The sequence below is a fragment of the Bombyx mandarina genome, chromosome 22, assembly GCF_030267445.1.
Source record: "Bombyx mandarina strain Sakado chromosome 22, ASM3026744v2".
Taxonomy (NCBI): domain Eukaryota; kingdom Metazoa; phylum Arthropoda; class Insecta; order Lepidoptera; family Bombycidae; genus Bombyx; species Bombyx mandarina.
In genome coordinates this window covers 5,666,963-5,685,529 of record NC_143228.1, presented here as the reverse complement: position 1 = coordinate 5,685,529, position 18,567 = coordinate 5,666,963, and the positions used below count along the sequence as shown (strand labels likewise).

General features: G+C 38.0%; 1 protein-coding gene across 1 annotated transcript; it reads left to right on the top strand.

The window, feature by feature from the left end:
* Window positions 1–277: 277 nt before the first annotated feature.
* On the top strand, window positions 278–17,961 carry jumu (Forkhead box protein N4 jumeau). Its single transcript, XM_028174461.2, has 9 exons — window positions 278–438; window positions 7,459–7,566; window positions 7,644–8,554; window positions 8,635–8,759; window positions 8,849–8,956; window positions 9,062–9,228; window positions 12,394–12,543; window positions 12,861–12,936; window positions 15,154–17,961. Exons 1-9 carry the CDS (start codon window positions 379–381, stop codon window positions 15,261–15,263), a joined length of 1,815 nt encoding a protein of 604 aa, XP_028030262.1. The 5' UTR covers window positions 278–378; the 3' UTR covers window positions 15,264–17,961.
* Window positions 17,962–18,567: the final 606 nt, after the last annotated feature.

Below are 18,567 nucleotides of genomic sequence, written 5' to 3'. Positions count from 1 at the left end.
TCCTTCCCGCCTTCTCATGCCGGTGTAAACAAATCGCCATGTTTGTAAAATGTGTAGTGCTCCAAACATTGGTAAGTTTATATAGTAAGTATTATAATTGTTTAACTACAAATAAAGTTTAAAAGGGACCATTAAAACTTAAAATAACGGTTGTTTTCTAAAATAATTCATTTATAATTATTTTAACGGGCTCTTAATGTTCTGTAGTAGTTTATTATCAACCAATGATGAAGTCGCATGCGGTCACGTGGACAAAAACGTCCAATAGAAAGAGACGCCATTCTTTGTGTACCTTTTGACGAAATAGTAAAACAGATTGTGGGTTTATGTGGAGTGAGTGGTGTTATATCTGTCAATTTTATAATGTTTTTAGCGTAAATGTGCGAAATTCAGGATTTTTCTATTGAGCAAAAGGATATTTACTCTAATAAATATTCGGTGAGTGCTAATATACCATGGAAAATATACTATATTTACCAATGTTATGAAAACAAGAAATTGACCATGGGAAAGTCCAATTAGTTAACACGTCCCGCTCTTTTTACTGTCATACAATGGTTGATGTATTATTTTAGATTTTAGTTAACTTATTAACATTTTCTATTTTGTTCTTGGGTGTAAAGTCGCCGAGACCTTGAAAAAATTACCGCCTAAAGAAAAATATCAGTATAAAACTAAAATGGCGGGAAATCGTTACAAAACATAATTCCGAAATCTTAAATGAAAGACCTACCTAGATTCTTATTTTATAATATGTGTGGCACTTATGGAATAGGTATAGTTACTTAGTTATTCGAGAAAAAAAGTTAAATTCAATTTTTAATTAACTGCTCTGTTCTAATATCCCACGAAAACGTTGCGACCTTTGTTGTCTCTTTCGCTCTTGAAGCCACCAACGTTACTAGAAAAGGAAGGACAATACCCCACAAAATCAACATACATAATTTCAACTGCACATCAGTCATATTTCATTCAAACTCAACGAAACCAATATAAAATGTTATTTTTTATGTAATAGAATAATAAAAAGTAAATGATTAAGAAGAAATACGAATTGTAGATGATGCTTATTATTAACGAATAGATGCCATTAAAACTCATCAATGAATGAATGTGTGTATTGGTTGTAACTGTGTGTTACGTTTGTAGTAAATTGTCAACGTACGAGTTTTCAAGTTTGTTGCAATTCGTACTAAAATTTGTTTTATTCATAAAATGAGGTTTTTGACATGACGGAGACAGTAAATTTGAAATAAATTTTGGAATCATGATGTAAGTTATAAGGTACTCATAACTTTTTTCTGGATTTTGAATAATTTTGATGCACGAATTCTACGGTTCACACGGTCGACCGTTCCGAACAGGGAAATAGACGTTAAACAATGAGAACACCGTAAATAGGCGTAAATGCAGTCTTTGTTGATACACACATCAATATATAATTTACGAAAAAGTACCTACCAAGTAGGAAAACAGATTCAGGGTCGATTGCTGATATGAGGTATGGCCCTCGTACAATATTTGATCAATTACTTACATATATTTTATTCAAGGAACCAAAAATGTAAAAAAATATTAGTCTCCTATGCTAACCCAGTTGTGCCAAAGTACTACCATTTTTGTCCCTTTAAACAGCATATCATTCTAAAGGAACCAATTCTACTGTATTTTGTTAACTATAGAAAACCCTTTGTTTATTGTTCGCACACACGTGCAATACTGAATACATCGCCAGGATAGTAGGTTATTCACATCCATCAACAGTAAGCCTCTTCACAAAAGAGCTGTAAAAAAAAAAAGAGGATACAGTCCAAGCATCATAGACTATGTAGATGTTTTTGACTAAATCACATGTAAAAATGAAATCGAATTCATTTCCTCATCGCCCACTCCCAGATGCTTTCCCTGACATCTTCGAAGTTCCTAGCTCTGCATTGTGCTCACGTGAACGTGACGTATGTACATATATAATTTTTACCACTGTTAGGAAGAGTTTGAATATCCATCGCTCCCCCTACCTTATCTGAAATGAAGAACACACTGCAGAACCTCTTTAAAAATGTTGAACAGATCTATACATATATGTACAACCTATATCAAATAGCATATTACTCCAATCAATGGTTTTGTTTTCTAGAAACTGTTTTTCTCCAGTCTTTTGATTACTATTTTAATAAAAAAGCAATAGGTTTTTATGTTTAATTAAATTACATCGACGATAGGCAAACCTACGACATGTGAATGCCAAGTTTGTCTACCGTAGTAACATTGTTTTTTTTAAATTGTTGATAGGTACCTTCATACTTGTTAAATGATAACATTTTTTTTAAAAAGCTGCTGTTCATTTTGAATATCATGTTCACTTTTTGTAAAACCCACACCTGTTCATAATGTTCGACAAAGATGCGGCAGGTGGCGAAGTCCTTTTGGAGTAGGTACCTGGCAAAGTAATTCGATCGCAATAAAATGCATCATGACATTTATTAACCTTGCCGAAGAAGTTACGTTTTATTATAATAAAAACGAACAACTATTAGAAACAATTTCGTCTACCAACAATCACAGGTTCCTCCTATTCATAGACCGTTGAGTCAGTAATTTACACAAGGTTATTGACCTGAGTACCATCTGTATTTTCAAGAAAACTTTACGACGTTACTGTAAGAACGATTTTTACGATTGAAATAAAATACTCATTTGAAGAAAACGCCGAATAGCTCATTGATGAATTTTTGAAAATCTTTTTTATAAGTAATTATTATTAGTAATGGTAATTGAAAAATGTTCTACGATAATTTCACAGCATTCCATATTCTAAACAGTAGAAAAGTTATACTCTCAGTTTCATTTTCTATGAAAAGTACAAGGTAAGAGGGGAATTGAAACGAGGGGAACTATGCGCATAAAATCAATACGGTAGGCCTCTTAGTTCCCGCCTACAAAAGCTGACGATGCTGCGTGCGCAACAACATTAGAATCAATTTCGACTAGGTATTAAAACGTGAGATAAATTATGAATAAAGAAAGGATTAATAAATATTTTTTTCTGAATAAATCAGACTAAACCCTGTTCTTAGACATTTTCATGATCGTGTGCGGACGTAGTCTGCGCCGCCGAAGCCGACTGCCAGAGTTCAAGGCAAGCGCGCGCGGTCAGGTTCGAGGACACAGCGCCAACCGCGCGGCCCCTCGCAGTGCCTCCTTCACAGAAACCACTTCATAATAGTTTTTGAAATATACATCTCCCTTCTTCAATGCCTGTCTAATTCAGATATGATTTATATTACTGAAAAAATGGACGGTTAAAGTTTTCAGGCTACTTTTTTATTTACATATAGACCAAAGATTAAAATTACAGTGATTGGAGAAAACCTACATTTTAACTAAAAACTTATCACACAGCGGGTATAAAAGCAATGGGAAATATTTAAAAAATCTCTGGCCCAACTTCGTGGCACGTAGGTATCACATTTAAAAATATTAAACGTGAGTTCATGGCCCTCTAACAGACGACGACGTACGTACCTGACGTCCGTACGTTTTATTTATCAATGTAAATTATCAAATTAACTTGGATGAAATATTGGCAGAATTTTCGTAAAAACTGATTTGAAATTGTTAATCTAGAACATTTTAGAGTGGTGAAATTTTATTAAACAATAATCTATTTTAGATGTTACCACAAAATAAGAGAGAAAATCATATCTAATATGACATATAAACTCATCATAATTTCATGAATATTCAGATATTTAGTGTTTAACTTTTAGCTCGTTCCATTTGCTGCAGCCATTTTATTCGTAAACTATATAATAAAGTACTGAACTGAACTGAAATCCCACCGCCTAGTGGAAAAGTCTGAATCTTAAATGGATCTTTAAAAAAAACTTTCAATAAAATTATTTTACTATATTACACAGGACAATTTATGCTATAGGAATATTACTTGAAATGTTAACTAATTAGCTTTATTCCAACTATATTTTCGTGTGTACAAGGTATTTATTACGTACTAAAATGCCATGTGTTTTCTGTTAACGTTCTGAAATGTTTCCTGGTTTTAGTTACATTTGAAATTTTGATTTTATTTATCTTAAAAACTGGTTTTCCGTGGTTCAATAAAATATGACCATGTGAAATAATATAATCTATTCAAACATTTTCTCTCTTCTTTTATTGCTTATATGAGTGGACGAGATCACGGCCGGCCTGGCGTCAAGTAGTTAGATATGAATAAGTTCTAAGTCTCCGTTTGTATAGTAGAACCGCTGTCCGACCTTTTAATCCAAATGCATTACTGATTCACGGTATGGTGATACCTACTCGTAGGGGCTCAAAAGACTCCCTATCATCTCCATTTCAGATGGTTGCTTATAAACACTTCAGTTCATTGCTGATATAATTTCTACTTTTTAAGTTCGGTTTGGCCTTGTTGTTGAAGAATTATTTGGCATGTTAAGCCAAGTAGGCAAGTTAAAAGATTTGAGTACATAGTACATACCATAGTGTGTATAAATTTAAAAATACCGTTTAATATCCAATTTAATGAAACCTTTTCGTAAATAGTAAAGTATTGAACAAAAAACGTGCACGAATTAAATAAGTTATAAGAACAGGCCTGGTGTGGCGGTTGCAAAGTCAGTAGGCAGGGGTTGATCCACACATTTTTATCAAATATATCCATCCCTTACTGCCACCCTATACAAGACCTCTCTTTCATTACGTCGATTTCTGTTCCCGCCGAACGCCACTACGAAGTTTTAGGGGCAAGTATTTTGGAGGGAACTTATTCGCATTGGCAAAATGATAACATAAAATATAAACAAACAGCAAATAGTATAGTGTTTATGTTATGAGTATTAAGATTACGTCTGTAGGTACCACACACATGTCCCTTATCTGTCAGTGCACTCACAAGCACATTTCGGTGCCCAAAGAAGTGATAAGTGTAAGTTGACTTCACAAACATTTTATATCCAATAGTTATTATTCTAAAAACAGCTATGTATTTTATGGTAATATTTTTTATTTAAAATAAAAAAGTTGAACGTAGAACAATATCGTATTAAACTCTAACAAAAAAACTAACACAAATCGTGAAAAGCATTTATATTTTAATTATGTATTACGTACAAAATACACTTATGACAAAACTATTGTGACTTTGACGGCATATGTGCAAGTTGGCGCGAAAATTTATGTTGTTGCTATTCATGGGTTCGGACACCACTCAACACTAAGTAGACCGTGAGCTTCGTTTATTCTATCTAAGGCAAAAGAAAACAGTCGAAGTCTTCTAAACCTCTTACAACATATCAATCGAGTTTTATTAAAAAATATATATTAATCTTTATTAAAAGATAACGATATGAACGATAAGCGTTCATTAACTTTCATAATATTAATGTGTCCAAAAATACCAGAGCAAGGCTGCTGCTGTTAGTGATGTAAAATGGCTTTCTTATCTCAAACTACAAACTTTTTAAATAAATCTGGCACGATCAAAGTGATAGCGTTTATAAGGAACGTCGTATCTTTACTCAAGAACAAGTTTTAAAAGAAAATACAAGTAATATTAATTAGATAATCCTGTACCGTTTGAAAAAAGCGAACATGTAAGATTAATTGAAGTCCCTATGCATTCAGTCTTAGATAACGATTCGACTGTACTTTTTGCATTGCGCTCTTCATCGATGACAATAAAGTAAAATATTTAAATTCGTTGTTAACTAGCATAAGAATATTAAACGAATATCGAAAAAACTACGAATACCTTTATTTTTCTTAGTTCCACGTTAGTCCGAAACTTACAAAAAAAAGCTATTCCCAAGCGCGTCCTTGGGAGCCGTCTGTTCTGTTCATTGGCGTTTTTTGTTAACATTCGTAAACTACCTCGCTAGAAACCTTTGTAAAGCGATGGGGGCATCTTGAAACGAACTACAGAAGATTGCCATAGGCTCTCGTAATAATTATGATAAAAGTGAAATGATATTACTGGTGACAGGTGAAAAACTGCTAAAAAAGCCTAACACAGCTTATTACCTTCGATTTTCGATTTTGTTAGATTATCAGTAAATATGCTAAATAAATAAATACTAAGCGAATATACAATTGGTATATTGAGTCGCGCTAAAATTTTCGGGGAATATTACTGTTATTGCTATTCTTCAAACTTTTAAGCAGTTTTTTACTTAAATACGAAACAAAGAAAACTGTCGCGAAACGGATATATTACATACTTACCTACTAAAGGGCATTGGAATAAATAAATTGTTAACTTGATCAGACATCAATTCCATTCAATGAGATGAAATGGTGTTACAGTTTCGCTGTTAGGGTAGAACATGCTACATACCAAAAACAGGTTTATGGTACTACGTAGTGGTTTCATTGTATCGCCCTCCTACCGGCCAACTGTCTCGGCTCACTGGACTTGTTTGCGTTGAGAATTACTAGAATTACTGATAACCTTTGTTTTTATTAACTCAGAATATTTGATGAAAAAATGGGAAAATTGGAAGGAATTAAAATAAATTGTTTAGTATCATTAAAATTGTCGTATGAACTCACACAAAGTTGCGGTTTAAGCTACATTAGTATGCGTTTGTGAATCTGTAAAAAATAGTAGCAATTCCCGCCTTTTTTTTAATTCCTGTAGGCGGGCAGATGAGTTTATGACCCATCTGCTATGAAATGGTTACTAACGCCCATGCTCCATGATGTAAAAGAGCCGCCCACATTTTTAACAACAGGTCGAAATTACAATTGTACTGTAATTATGCCTATATTTTTAATTTATTTATTGTGTAAGAGGGCAAGCGCACGGTCGCCTTCTGTTAAGTGGTAACTGGCGCCCATTTACATTACAACATTTATTGCAGATAATTTCGAATGAGTTTTATATTTTTAAAAGGCTATCAACTAAAAATTAAGTTATTAGAGTAAAAAAAGTGTTAGACAAGCTACAGTATTAAACGATTCATATAGTTGAACAAAACATAGTATTTATATTTATTTCTCTTTTAACATTAAGACTGAGTATTTCAGTTTTGATTGAAATGTGGATTTTATCCTATTGCACGATAGGTACTATTCCATCGCCTTGGAAGTCGCTAACGAACACTTCTTATGTGTTACAATAATTTAATTGATAATTAAATATTAAGTATTACAATAATAATAAAAAAAATAAAGATATATTTCCGAAACATATACGAACAGAAGTACACCGAGCGTTTGTGTTTTTTACTATTTGTTTTTCCTCCTCTGAAAACAACTGAAGTTTTCTCTCATTTTTAATCTAATTTTGTTCAGATATCACGGGACGCTATTTCTTATCCATATATCTCGTTACAATATCGAACAATTAAAAACCAAATCATAGAGATCATTTATAAGGGACTACTTACTTACCATGTTTTGCAAAGGGATCGTAAATTGTGAAATAATTTGTTACAGTGGTGCTCAGACATGGATTTGTATATCACCGACTCACTCCAAGACATGCTAGACATCGACATCAAGAATGAAATAGCCACAGATCTTAGTAGTATATCAGATTTTCAAGTTAGTATCCAAATAAATTAATCATAAGTTATTTATCGCTACTTAAACACTAAAATTAAATTCCACTTTTATTCCAGGATTCGTTTGGTACAAATTTTTCCGACATGCCACCATTACTCGACATGGACACTGATAATTGCTCTACGTGGCTAAATAACAGTTCCAGTTTTGTTCATAATTTAGATTTATATGGATCTGAAGCCAATGCCGTTATGGTGAATCCAAACTCTGTGATGCCTTCAAACTTTGCCGAAACACCAGTAAAAAGTGTAGTTAAAGAAGAAGCGTCAAATGTCCTTCTCTCATCGGTGGCTAACAGAGATTCCGAATCGAAACACAATTCAACGCTAGCCAGTCCAAAAGAAGAAAAAAGTCACTTAACATTTTCTCCAAACACAATAAAAGTCTCTAAAGTTCACGAAACAGAGGAAATAAAAATAAAAAAGGAACCAGAAGAGGCAAGGCAGATGGTTATTTACGTAAGAAAAAATGACAAGACTGTAGTCAAAGATTTACTAAAAGATTTGGATAAATCTAAAGTATCCGCAGTGTCGAACACTCAGTCTACTGTTCGAATAAAAGCTCAACCGGAGTTGATAAAGGTCAATGGTAAAAGTTGTTCAATTTTAAACACAAACCAAAAAATAACACAACAGATAGGAACTAAAACAATTATATCGGGCAACATCCACATATTAGATGCTCAATCGATTGGTCAATCTAGAACAATTTTAGCGAATGGTAATAAGAATCAAGCGACAATACTAATTGACAATTCTTCGTTAAGTAATGGTAGACAGTTAATGAAGACTTCCATTAGTAATACTTATACAGTAGACAATAGTCAAACAAAGTATTTAAGTGCACACGGGAAGACTGTAGGCGAATTTCCTAAACCAGCATACTCGTATTCGTGTTTAATAGCTATGGCATTAAAGAATTCAAGAACAGGAAGTTTACCAGTGTCGGAAATATACAACTTCATGTGGTAAGTGTGATAGCTGGATCTTTAATAATTATTACAACGCAAAGAAAGAAAATGTATATAAAGTTTCTCCAAAATTTCAGCCAGCATTTTCCGTATTTCAAAACAGCTCCTAATGGCTGGAAAAATTCAGTGAGGCACAACCTCAGCCTAAACAAATGTTTTGAAAAAATTGAGAAGCCCTCTACAAATGGAAGCCAAAGAAAAGGTTAATAATTTATTACTAGGTATCAATTAAATAATTAAAAATTGCTTTAAATTGTAAATAGAATGAAAATGAAAAGTAAATTATTGTAGGTTGTTTGTGGGCGATGAATCCCTCGAAAGTTGGGAAAATGGATGAAGAAGTTCAAAAATGGTCAAGGAAAGATCCACAAGCTATAAAAAAGGCTATGGTTTATCCAGGTAAATTCCAAATATAATTAGTGTAAACGAATAATAATAATGAGCAGTATTTGTGAAATGGAGTCAAAGTACAGAATGTTTTAAAGGCATTTGTTGCAATTCCAGAAAGTTTAGAAGCTCTAGAGCGCGGCGAAATGAAGTACAGTGCGGTGGGCGGCGACACCGATATCGAAGATGATGCAGATGTTGATGGTGATACTGAAATGGACGCGGACGTAGAGATCGACCCTGAGGTCAAAGAAGAAGTAGAAGAAGAGGAAACCGTTGAACAGGTATAAGTCACAACGGACTATAAACTAGATCAAGTTTATTTTTCTTGATCATACTGTTTTCTTACCAAATTTTTATTGGTAGAAAATCATTTTAACAATTGTGATATGTGAGTGTCGCTGTTAAAATTCTCAAATTGCTTGCTATGGATGAAGTTGACCTAAGATGTAATTGATATGATTTTTATTTATTTGACGATTGGTTTGCTGTATGAGATATTTTTTGCTGGAAATGCAAGCCGTGATAAGAATTACTGAAAAAGACAAGCGAAATATATGTATCCACTGCAGGTGGAATGTAAGCAGTATACCATAGCTCGAAAACGTCGGTGTTACACTGTATCATCTCATTGATCAACAAACACTGCCTATTATCATCATCATCTTATAAATTTTCAAAAAAATTGCCATTTTAATATCTTTGTGAGTAGACTAGCATACTTGACAATGAGTTGACACAGTCACTTAGCTAACGGGGCGGTTTCCAAAGCAGTGGAAGACGGGCAGACTTGTTCTGCTAAGGAAGGAGGGACGCCCTGCGGACTCACCTGCGGGGTATCGTCCCATCGTGTTGCTGGACGAAGCGGGAAAACTGCTCGAGCGGGTGGTGGCCGCCCGCATCGTCCAGCACCTGACGGGAGTGGGTCCTGATCTGTCAGCGGAGCAGTTCGGATTCAGGGAGGGCCGCTCGACCATCGACGCGGTGATGCGCGTGCGCGCCCTCTCTGATGAGGCTGTCGGCCGGGGTGGGGTTGCACTGGCGGTGTCGCCAATGCGTTCAACACCCTGCCCTGGTCGGTGATCGCGGGGGCGCTGCAGTATCATGGCGTCCCTGCGTATCTCCGTCGGCTGATCGGGTCCTACCTCGAGGATAGGTCGGTCGTGTGCACCGGGCACGGTGGGACGGTGCTCCGCTTCCCCGTTGAGCGCGGTGTTCCACAGGGGTCGGTCCTTGGTCCTCTCTTGTGGAACATCGGCTATGATTGGGTCCTGCGGAGCGCCCTTAGCGCTCCTCTCCCGGGTCTGAGCATAGTTTGCTACGCGGACGACACTTTGGTCGTGGCCCGGGGGAAGGATTTGCGCGAGTCTGCTCGTCTTTCCTGCGCTGGCGTGGTCTTCGTCATCGGCAGGATCCGACGGTTGGGTCTGGAGGTGGGGCTTGATAAATCCCAGGCCCTGTTGTTTCACGGGGCCCGGAGAGCGTCGCCTCAGGGGGCCCACCTCGTGATCGGAGGCGTTCGCGTCGAGATCGAGGCATGCGGGTTGCGGTACCTCGGTCTCGTACTGGACGGTCGTTGGAGCTTCCGCGCTCACTTTGAAAGATTAGGTCCCCGACTAATGGCGGCTGCCGGCTCGCTGAGTCGGCTGTTGCCGAACGTCGGGGGGCCTGACGTGGTGGTGCGTCGCCTCTACACGGGGGTGGTGCGGTCGATGGCACTGTACGGGGCTCCCGTGTGGTGCCACGCCCTGACCCGCGACAACGTTGCGGCGTTGCGACGTCCGCAGCGGGCGATTTCGGTCAGGGCGGTTCGTGGATACCGCACCGTCTCGTTTGAGGCGGCGTGCGTGCTAGCTGGGACGCCTCCCTGGGACCTAGAAGCGGAGGCGCTCGCTGCGGATTACGCGTGGCGATGCGATCTCCGCTCCAGGGGGGAGCCGCGTCCCGGCGCGGCGGAAGTTCGAGCGCGGAAGCTTCAATCTCGGCGTGCCGTGCTCGAGGCGTGGTCTCGCCGCCTGGCGGACCCCGCCTACGGGCGACGGACCGTCGAGGCGATCCGCCCGGTCCTCTCGGACTGGGTGAATCGCGACCGAGGACGTCTCACCTTCCGAGCGACGCAGGTGCTCACGGGACACGGCTGTTTCGGTCGCTACCTGCACCTCGTCGCCCGGAGGGAGCCGACGCCGAAGTGCCACCACTGCAGTGACTGCAACGAGGACACGGCGGAGCACACGCTCGCGTACTGCACCGCTTTCGCGGAGCAGCGCCGCGTCCTCGTTGCAAAAATAGGACCGGACTTGTCGCTTCCGACCGTCGTGGCTACGATGCTCGGCAGCGACGAGTCCTGGCAGGCGATGCTCGACTTCTGCGAGTCCACCATCTCGCGGAAGGAGGCGGCGGAACGGGAGAGGGAGAGCTCTTCTTCCCTCTCGGCGCCGTGCCGCCGCCGTCGAGCCGGGGTTCGGAGGAGGGCGTTTGTCCAGCTCCAGCCCCTATGAGGAGGCAGTCTCCTCCCGGTGATGGTCACGGGGCGACCTAAGGGGGTTGAGGCTGCGCTGCACACTACCGTCACTCTAGCGCGCTGGCACCAGGAGGACGGGACGGCGCGTCGGCGGCTGCGGACTGCGATGCGGTCCGCATTTTCGTCGTCGCTGTCGTCGCCGAACATACTGTTGAAGAGCAACCCGGTCGGCGGTGTACCGCGTTCCGACCCGGCAGGCTGGTTCTGGCCCAGCGGGGTATCCCGGAACACCAGCGGCACCGCCCGGGCGGCCTGGTAGGGCCGCCGTACCGCGGAGACCGACGTCGTTGGTCGTCGACTATCGCCTCGACGACCCGTCGGTCGGGCGTCCTCGGGGTGGCGCCGCGTGTCTGGTTGTAGTGTTGACCGCGGAAACCCCCCTACTCTAAACGGGTTCTGACCCCGGACGGAGATCGGACGTCGGGTGTAAGAGTGCAGGGGAGTCGTTTAGTGGGTGGGCCCTAAAATCCTTGGGCCCGCGATCTGCTCTCAACACCTGCAGATCGTTGAGTCTCACATACCCCGCGCGCCCCCTAGGCGCGGGGACCTCGTAGGAGGTTCGGCCCCCGGCCCGAAAAAGTCACTTAGCTAAGCCGCTGCTTACTGCTCTTCTTATTAGACATGTATAACCGTATTAAAATGTATTATTAGAAATTTTAAACTGTGCGTATGTCAGATCCCGCTGCTATAGTTAAATAATGAACTGTTATTGATATATTTTTTTTAATAAATTGACCTTACAATGTTTTGCTCAGTTCGAAAAAATAAATTATCTAATACCACAAACCTATGTATATCTACTAAACATATCCTCAATGAAACACATAATATAAACAATGAAAACATGAAATGAAAATACCCTATTGCCACATCAAAAGTGGGTAGCCACTAATTAAATTGTATTCACTGTGTTTTTTCTTCTCATCAGGAAGTGTCAGATCAAGAGTTAGAAGTAGATGAAGTTGTGGAAGGTACGGGCATGGTGGGCGGCACGTACCGTCTGTTGGCGACGGGTCCGTCATCATTAACGTCATACATTACAGATGTTGAGTCCGGTGAAGAAGTTAGCGATGTCGAGGTGAGAATTTTAATTGAAAAAAATTGTCTGTTAACTATAAATGCATTTTTTGTTTGTTTATATTAGTCGCCATGTTTCAGTACGAAAACTGTGTTACGTGCCCAGTTTGGAACCTCTTTCATAAAGCTTAACCTAATACTGTTGTACCATTAAACCGATAATTTAGTAATGCCCGGTTCCGAAGCAATCTAATTATATTTCCGATTAGACGTATAGTTCCCGCAATAGATTGAAACTCGTTTCATTAGTCACTTTAGTTAGGTGTTGTTGGTATTCCGTTAGCACTAATTGATACAACATAACACTTTTTTTTACAGGTTCTCGATAATTCGTATGAAGAGGTCGATTTTGGAAAGCCTATAAAGTTTGACTTGATGACCGAAAACTATACAAGTAAGTATACAATTTTCTGGTATTCCGACTTGTAGTGCATAACAATGAGTTCAATATTATCTCTCTACCTTCTATACCGAAAGTCCTGATGAGCTCGTCATACGAGATGGTAAGTCTCAGGAAAACTATGGAAAGGTCCCCACCGCCCAGCACGGATCAGTACCCGGATGGCATTTATAAATAGGATCCACAAGCTCTCTTGCCCACTGGAAAAAAATCCAGCCGAGTCGTAGTGAGCAGCCGAAGTAAGAGACCCGTCAGTCTTACGCGGCGGTTGAACTCACCAGCTCTTTCCGTGAGCTGTGCCAACCAATTGCACAACCTGTACATATTTTAGTTTTTACATTTACAATCCTAGCCCTATCCTCATCTTGATTACATTCTGTATCATGTTAAGAAAAATTAAAAAAATCACGTTTAAGGCAAATTTTATTTATATATTTCATATGGAATTCGGCAAAGTCCGAGCATTGGCACGATCTGCCTTGCTCTTTTAACAGAGAAGCGTTTTGGATATGCCTGCTATGTTTTCCTAGACAAGGCTGTATTGTATGTACGGGTTCTATTCGTTACGTAGGTAGCTGGGTGGAGGTTATGGCTTTACTGGTGGTAGGACCTCTTGTGAGTCCGCACGGGTAAGTACCACCGCCCCGCCTATTTCTGCCGTGAAGCAGTAATGCGTTTCGGTTTGAAGGGTGGGGCAGCCGTAGTGACTATACTGAGACCTTAGAACTATATCTCAAGATGTGTGGCGCATTTACGTTGTAGATGTCTATGAGCTCTAGTAACCACTTAACACCAGGTGGGCTGTGAGCTCGTCCACACATCTAAGCAATAAAAAAAAATAAAAAAATAACATGCCCAAGTCTACGCTTCCCTATACAAGTTTCACAACAGGGCACATGGGAGTTAACTCGATTTGAGCATGTTCAAGAAGGGACTGGCCTCGTGGTCTTGCAGTACCCATCTGCAGAGGTGGTGATTTTTAGAAAATTTTGAGGATACCATCGCGAACAATCATCAAGAACCCAGAACCACCGTCCTTACATGTCAACTGCCTTTGATTTCATCTTGGAACATTGCCTGCAGCTAGTGATACAACTCACCTATGATTCTAATAGGCCACGATTTTTGTTTGTCCTTTTGCCGACCATGCTTAACATATACGTTCCACGTTGATCGTTTGACCATTTACTACAAGGCCATACCGTTCTCTCGCCCTGGTTACCTAGCGATGACGTAGTATCCCAAATATTCGTCCATGTAGGTCAACAGATTGGAATACTCTTGGGGGCGTGACCTGACTTTATCCCAGTGATCTGGCTGTGTAAACCGACTAAAAGAAATGTCGCTTTAGGTGGTGAGATTTATTCAGATGTGAAGTAGGTACTCTCCTTGGTACATTGAAATCTAAACGTAACTGAAAATAAAAGAGTTACTGCCGAATCTGTCGCTATGAATGCTAACATAGCTTAAGCTTTCTAATATCTGACAGTAATCTTATGCATAATCGGCATAAATCACATATATCAAAGTTACAGACTAGAATCGAAGAAAGAGTTTTGTGTATGGATTGTGTATCAAATCGATGCTATTGATGATGACCTTTCAAGTTGCTCTTTCCCCACACGCTTTTCATATTGCTCACCTATACTTGTAACCGTACTGTCTATTGATGGCATGCATTTCAATAAAAGACTATAAAAATATATTACGTTGAAAAATTGGCTCTTTAAATAAATTTCAATTATGTCTTAATTTTGACGCTTGTTTGACAAGATTGTCGTCCGCTTATCTAGTACAAGAAAATGCTTCAATGGAGCGAAATTTCACGCCTGGACAAAAATTTGTGCTTTAAAGCTTAAAGTACTGCTCCTATTATAAATCGGGGGGTCCCAAATATTAGCTATTTCCATTGTACTCTATACTGAAGAAGGCCGTTTGGTTTGTCAATAATACTGATCTTATGGGACCTCTGGATAAACGGGGGACTTCAGTTCTCTTTCTGTCAGAGTGGTATTCATCTTTATTACATGGAAACACTGCATTCATCAGGGAGATAACGTTATCAGAAATATTTTCTCCACATACTATTCAAGTCTTACCAGATGGAATAAAATTCTCTCTATGGTCATTCGTTAGTTTCATACTCTATCATATCATAAAAAAGGAATGGTACAGATTATAATAAAATTAAAATGTCAATTTTTATTCCAGTACATCCAGCGAAACGTTCAAGAAGCAGCTTCATATACCAACCAGTATCAACACAATCCCATACAAGCAGACGAAAAACTCCGCTCGTCAATAGAGTCGCTCTTATTTAAGCATATCCCATTCAAGACTTGAAATATATGATCTAAGAAAATTAATTGGGTCAACAAAACTACAATTAACATAAAATCTCCAGTGATTTTTCAATTACTATTAATATGATTAAGATAAAATTATTCGAATTGTAATAATAGCTGTGAATTGTGTGACTGCATTTTTATGTTGTAATTAAATATAGTTTCCTAGTATCTAAGTTTATTTTAAGTTTTACTTTAAGTGGACATGTGTCACTTGTTACATATCCTACACCGTACCTACAATTTGAGTGATATCTTGATTTTGTTTTTGCCCAGGGATTGTCGTATATTGCTTTTTTAGATTCATGTCGTCACTAATTTCTTTTGTTAGTTATTTTCCATTGTTATTTCTTAAGTGGTTGAATAATTAATAATCAGCCATGAAACAGTACAAAGACGTAGCTAGGCTACTGAATCAATATATTTTGTGCGAATATAGTTTGTAATTATTTGTAATTTGCATTTAATAATTCTAAATTCTGTAATAAAATTAAAACAAAATGTCTTGTTTCAGTGGCCATATAATAGGCGGGTACTCTGAAGTTTTCCCACCGCTGCTGTGTAAATATGATATGTATTTATAAAAAAACGTTGACACTGGCAGCTTCTTATTACTCTGTCTTATAAAAGATACAAGGTTATAATAGTAATATTCTGGTGCCTAGATAAATTTAAACGGATTTTGTATCTCCTCAACAATTGTTGATGAATCTCTAACTCTATTGAGGGAAGACGCTGTTATTATTATTCACTAACTAGACTAACTCTAACAAAGCAGCACAGTTAACTTTCGGCGATTCCGATATAAAATTAAAGTTAAATGACTTCTTTTCAATAAAATCTATCAAGGCAGAAAAACTGTCAACCTAAAAATGCTTGAAGTGATATTCAATAATATTGGTGTTCAATCTAGATTATTGAATAATCTTAAACAGTCGTTTATTGCTTTTGTTGAGTTATATCCATTGCATTTATAATAACAATTAGAATACAATTTACCTTATGTTATTCGTGTAAGGGAGAATTCGTTATGCCTTTTATATACTACATTTGTTAAGATGTTATTAAAGACATAACTTATTTTCTATTGCATAATTCAAAAGAGGCCCACATAAAAATTGACTTCGACATAATGTTTAATTTGAATAATAATATGTCGCAGTTGACACTGACTTCGAATATTTTTATATTGAAAACAATTTTGGAATGCTTTCTAGATAAATGAGCGTGTTTAGTCGAATTGGTTGTGTATGTTTAGTGTAGAGAGTGTTGGTAATGTATTCGGGATTAGAAACCGAAGTAGGAGGCTTGAAATTATGTAGACATTCCGAGGTACAGGATTTTCACAAATTGTTGTTAGTACTTAAAATTTCATCACGACTAAATATTCCGACCTTTCATTTTTAATAAAAAAGTAAACTAATTATAGTTCACTCTCAAATTTTTTCTTAATAATACTACAGAAATCCGTTTTCCAAAAAGTTTACACCCTATTTAAGAATAAAAAACCGGAAGCCTTACTTATGCGGAATTGCCTATGCTGAAATATTGTGTGATTTGATCAAAAAGGAAAAAATCGGTTTTGAAAAACCATAACCATATTATGTACCCATAAAAAGCATGAAACGTAGATGCTAGTATTAAAACATACAAATATCAATAATTGGAAAAATAATCACAAACTATGCCAATTTTTAAATAAGTTTGTGTCAATTATACATTTCACTGCCAATATTCAACATTAATATGCGGTTCATTTAAATGGGTATGGCTCACCAATGAGTTTTTTACTGGTGGTAGGATCTCTTGTGAGTCGGACGGATAGATACCACCGCCTTGCCTATTTCTGCCGTGAAGCAGTAATGCGTTTCGGTTTCAAGGGTGGGGCAGCCGTTGTAACTATACTGAGACCTTAGAACTTTTACCTCAAGGTGGGTCGCGCATTTGTCTATGGGCTCCAGTAACCACTTAACATCAGGGGGGCTGTGAGTTCGTCCACCCATCTAAGCAATAAAAAAAAAAGAGTTGCATTTAAACGCAATAAAGTATCTTTTAACTTGTGACGTTCATCATGATTTGGTCCGTTTGAAATATGTAACGATTTACGTTAAACAGATTTATATAAAAAGATAATTCTGCAAAAGAGAAAACCATGTAAAAAACGATTAAAGAAAATTTTCTTTTTTTTATACTATTTTTTAATTGCATCAACTGTTTTAACAAAAATCAGAAACAGCATTGCATTTAATTAATTTGGATTTTGAGTAAATGTTCTTGTGTATATTTGTACAAACAGTGCAATTTTGTAACTGCGTAACGAATATTTTCCAAATTGCTTTTGTACACATGCGCTAATTAACAAATTAACACCAAATTAATAATACATTTATAAAATAATGAACTGTTATTTTTATTGAGATATAGAGAGAGAATGAATTTGGTCCTCGAAATTAATAGGAATGGTCATAAATTACCGACAATTTTCAATCTCAAAGCAGTGTTAACAAAGTAGTTGTAATTTTGTACGTATATTAGTGTATTTTTCACTGCCAGTATTTCAACATCCAATTAAACATTAAGTAATAATAATAAGCGTAGTTTAATTTAGCTATTACATTGCGTTACTTAGAATGATTTTTAATAATATTTCGTAATAAAAATTAAACAAACACAATTTTTTTTTATTTATTGTAAACAAAATAATACGCTCCAATGCGCGACTGGAGTTTCCTGTAAATGCGATTATTATTGAATATAAGGTAGGCAAAGGGAGTAAATGTAAGCATCATACATATTTATTCGAAAATATCCACCGTTAAACATACATACAAAAATAATCACTACTAGTACATGTGTTGCTGTCCATCATCAGATATGATCGTTTTGTTGTATCCAAAGTCATTTCATTTTGAAAAAATCTACTTAAATAACGATTACAGGATTTAACATGCCAGAAATTTAATGATTTTGACTTATTATTTATTCGTAGATTTTAACAATGTTATTTATGCCTGCAGTGTTCATTAAATCACTATCACTATGCCTAATTAGCGATTCCAATAGTAACACCGGTCACTCACATGCGCACGAATACGCAAACCCACAAGTGTAGGACGACATTTGCGAATGATTATGCAAAGTTTTCGCTGCATTCGTGGTTTTCCAAGCTGTGTCGGTTTTTTAACAGACATCAAAGCGCGCGAACCTCGAACCTTCGCGTAGTCTCCCACACATTCGCTTGCCCAGTTGCGCCGACGATTGCGAAGGTAACGGACGTATC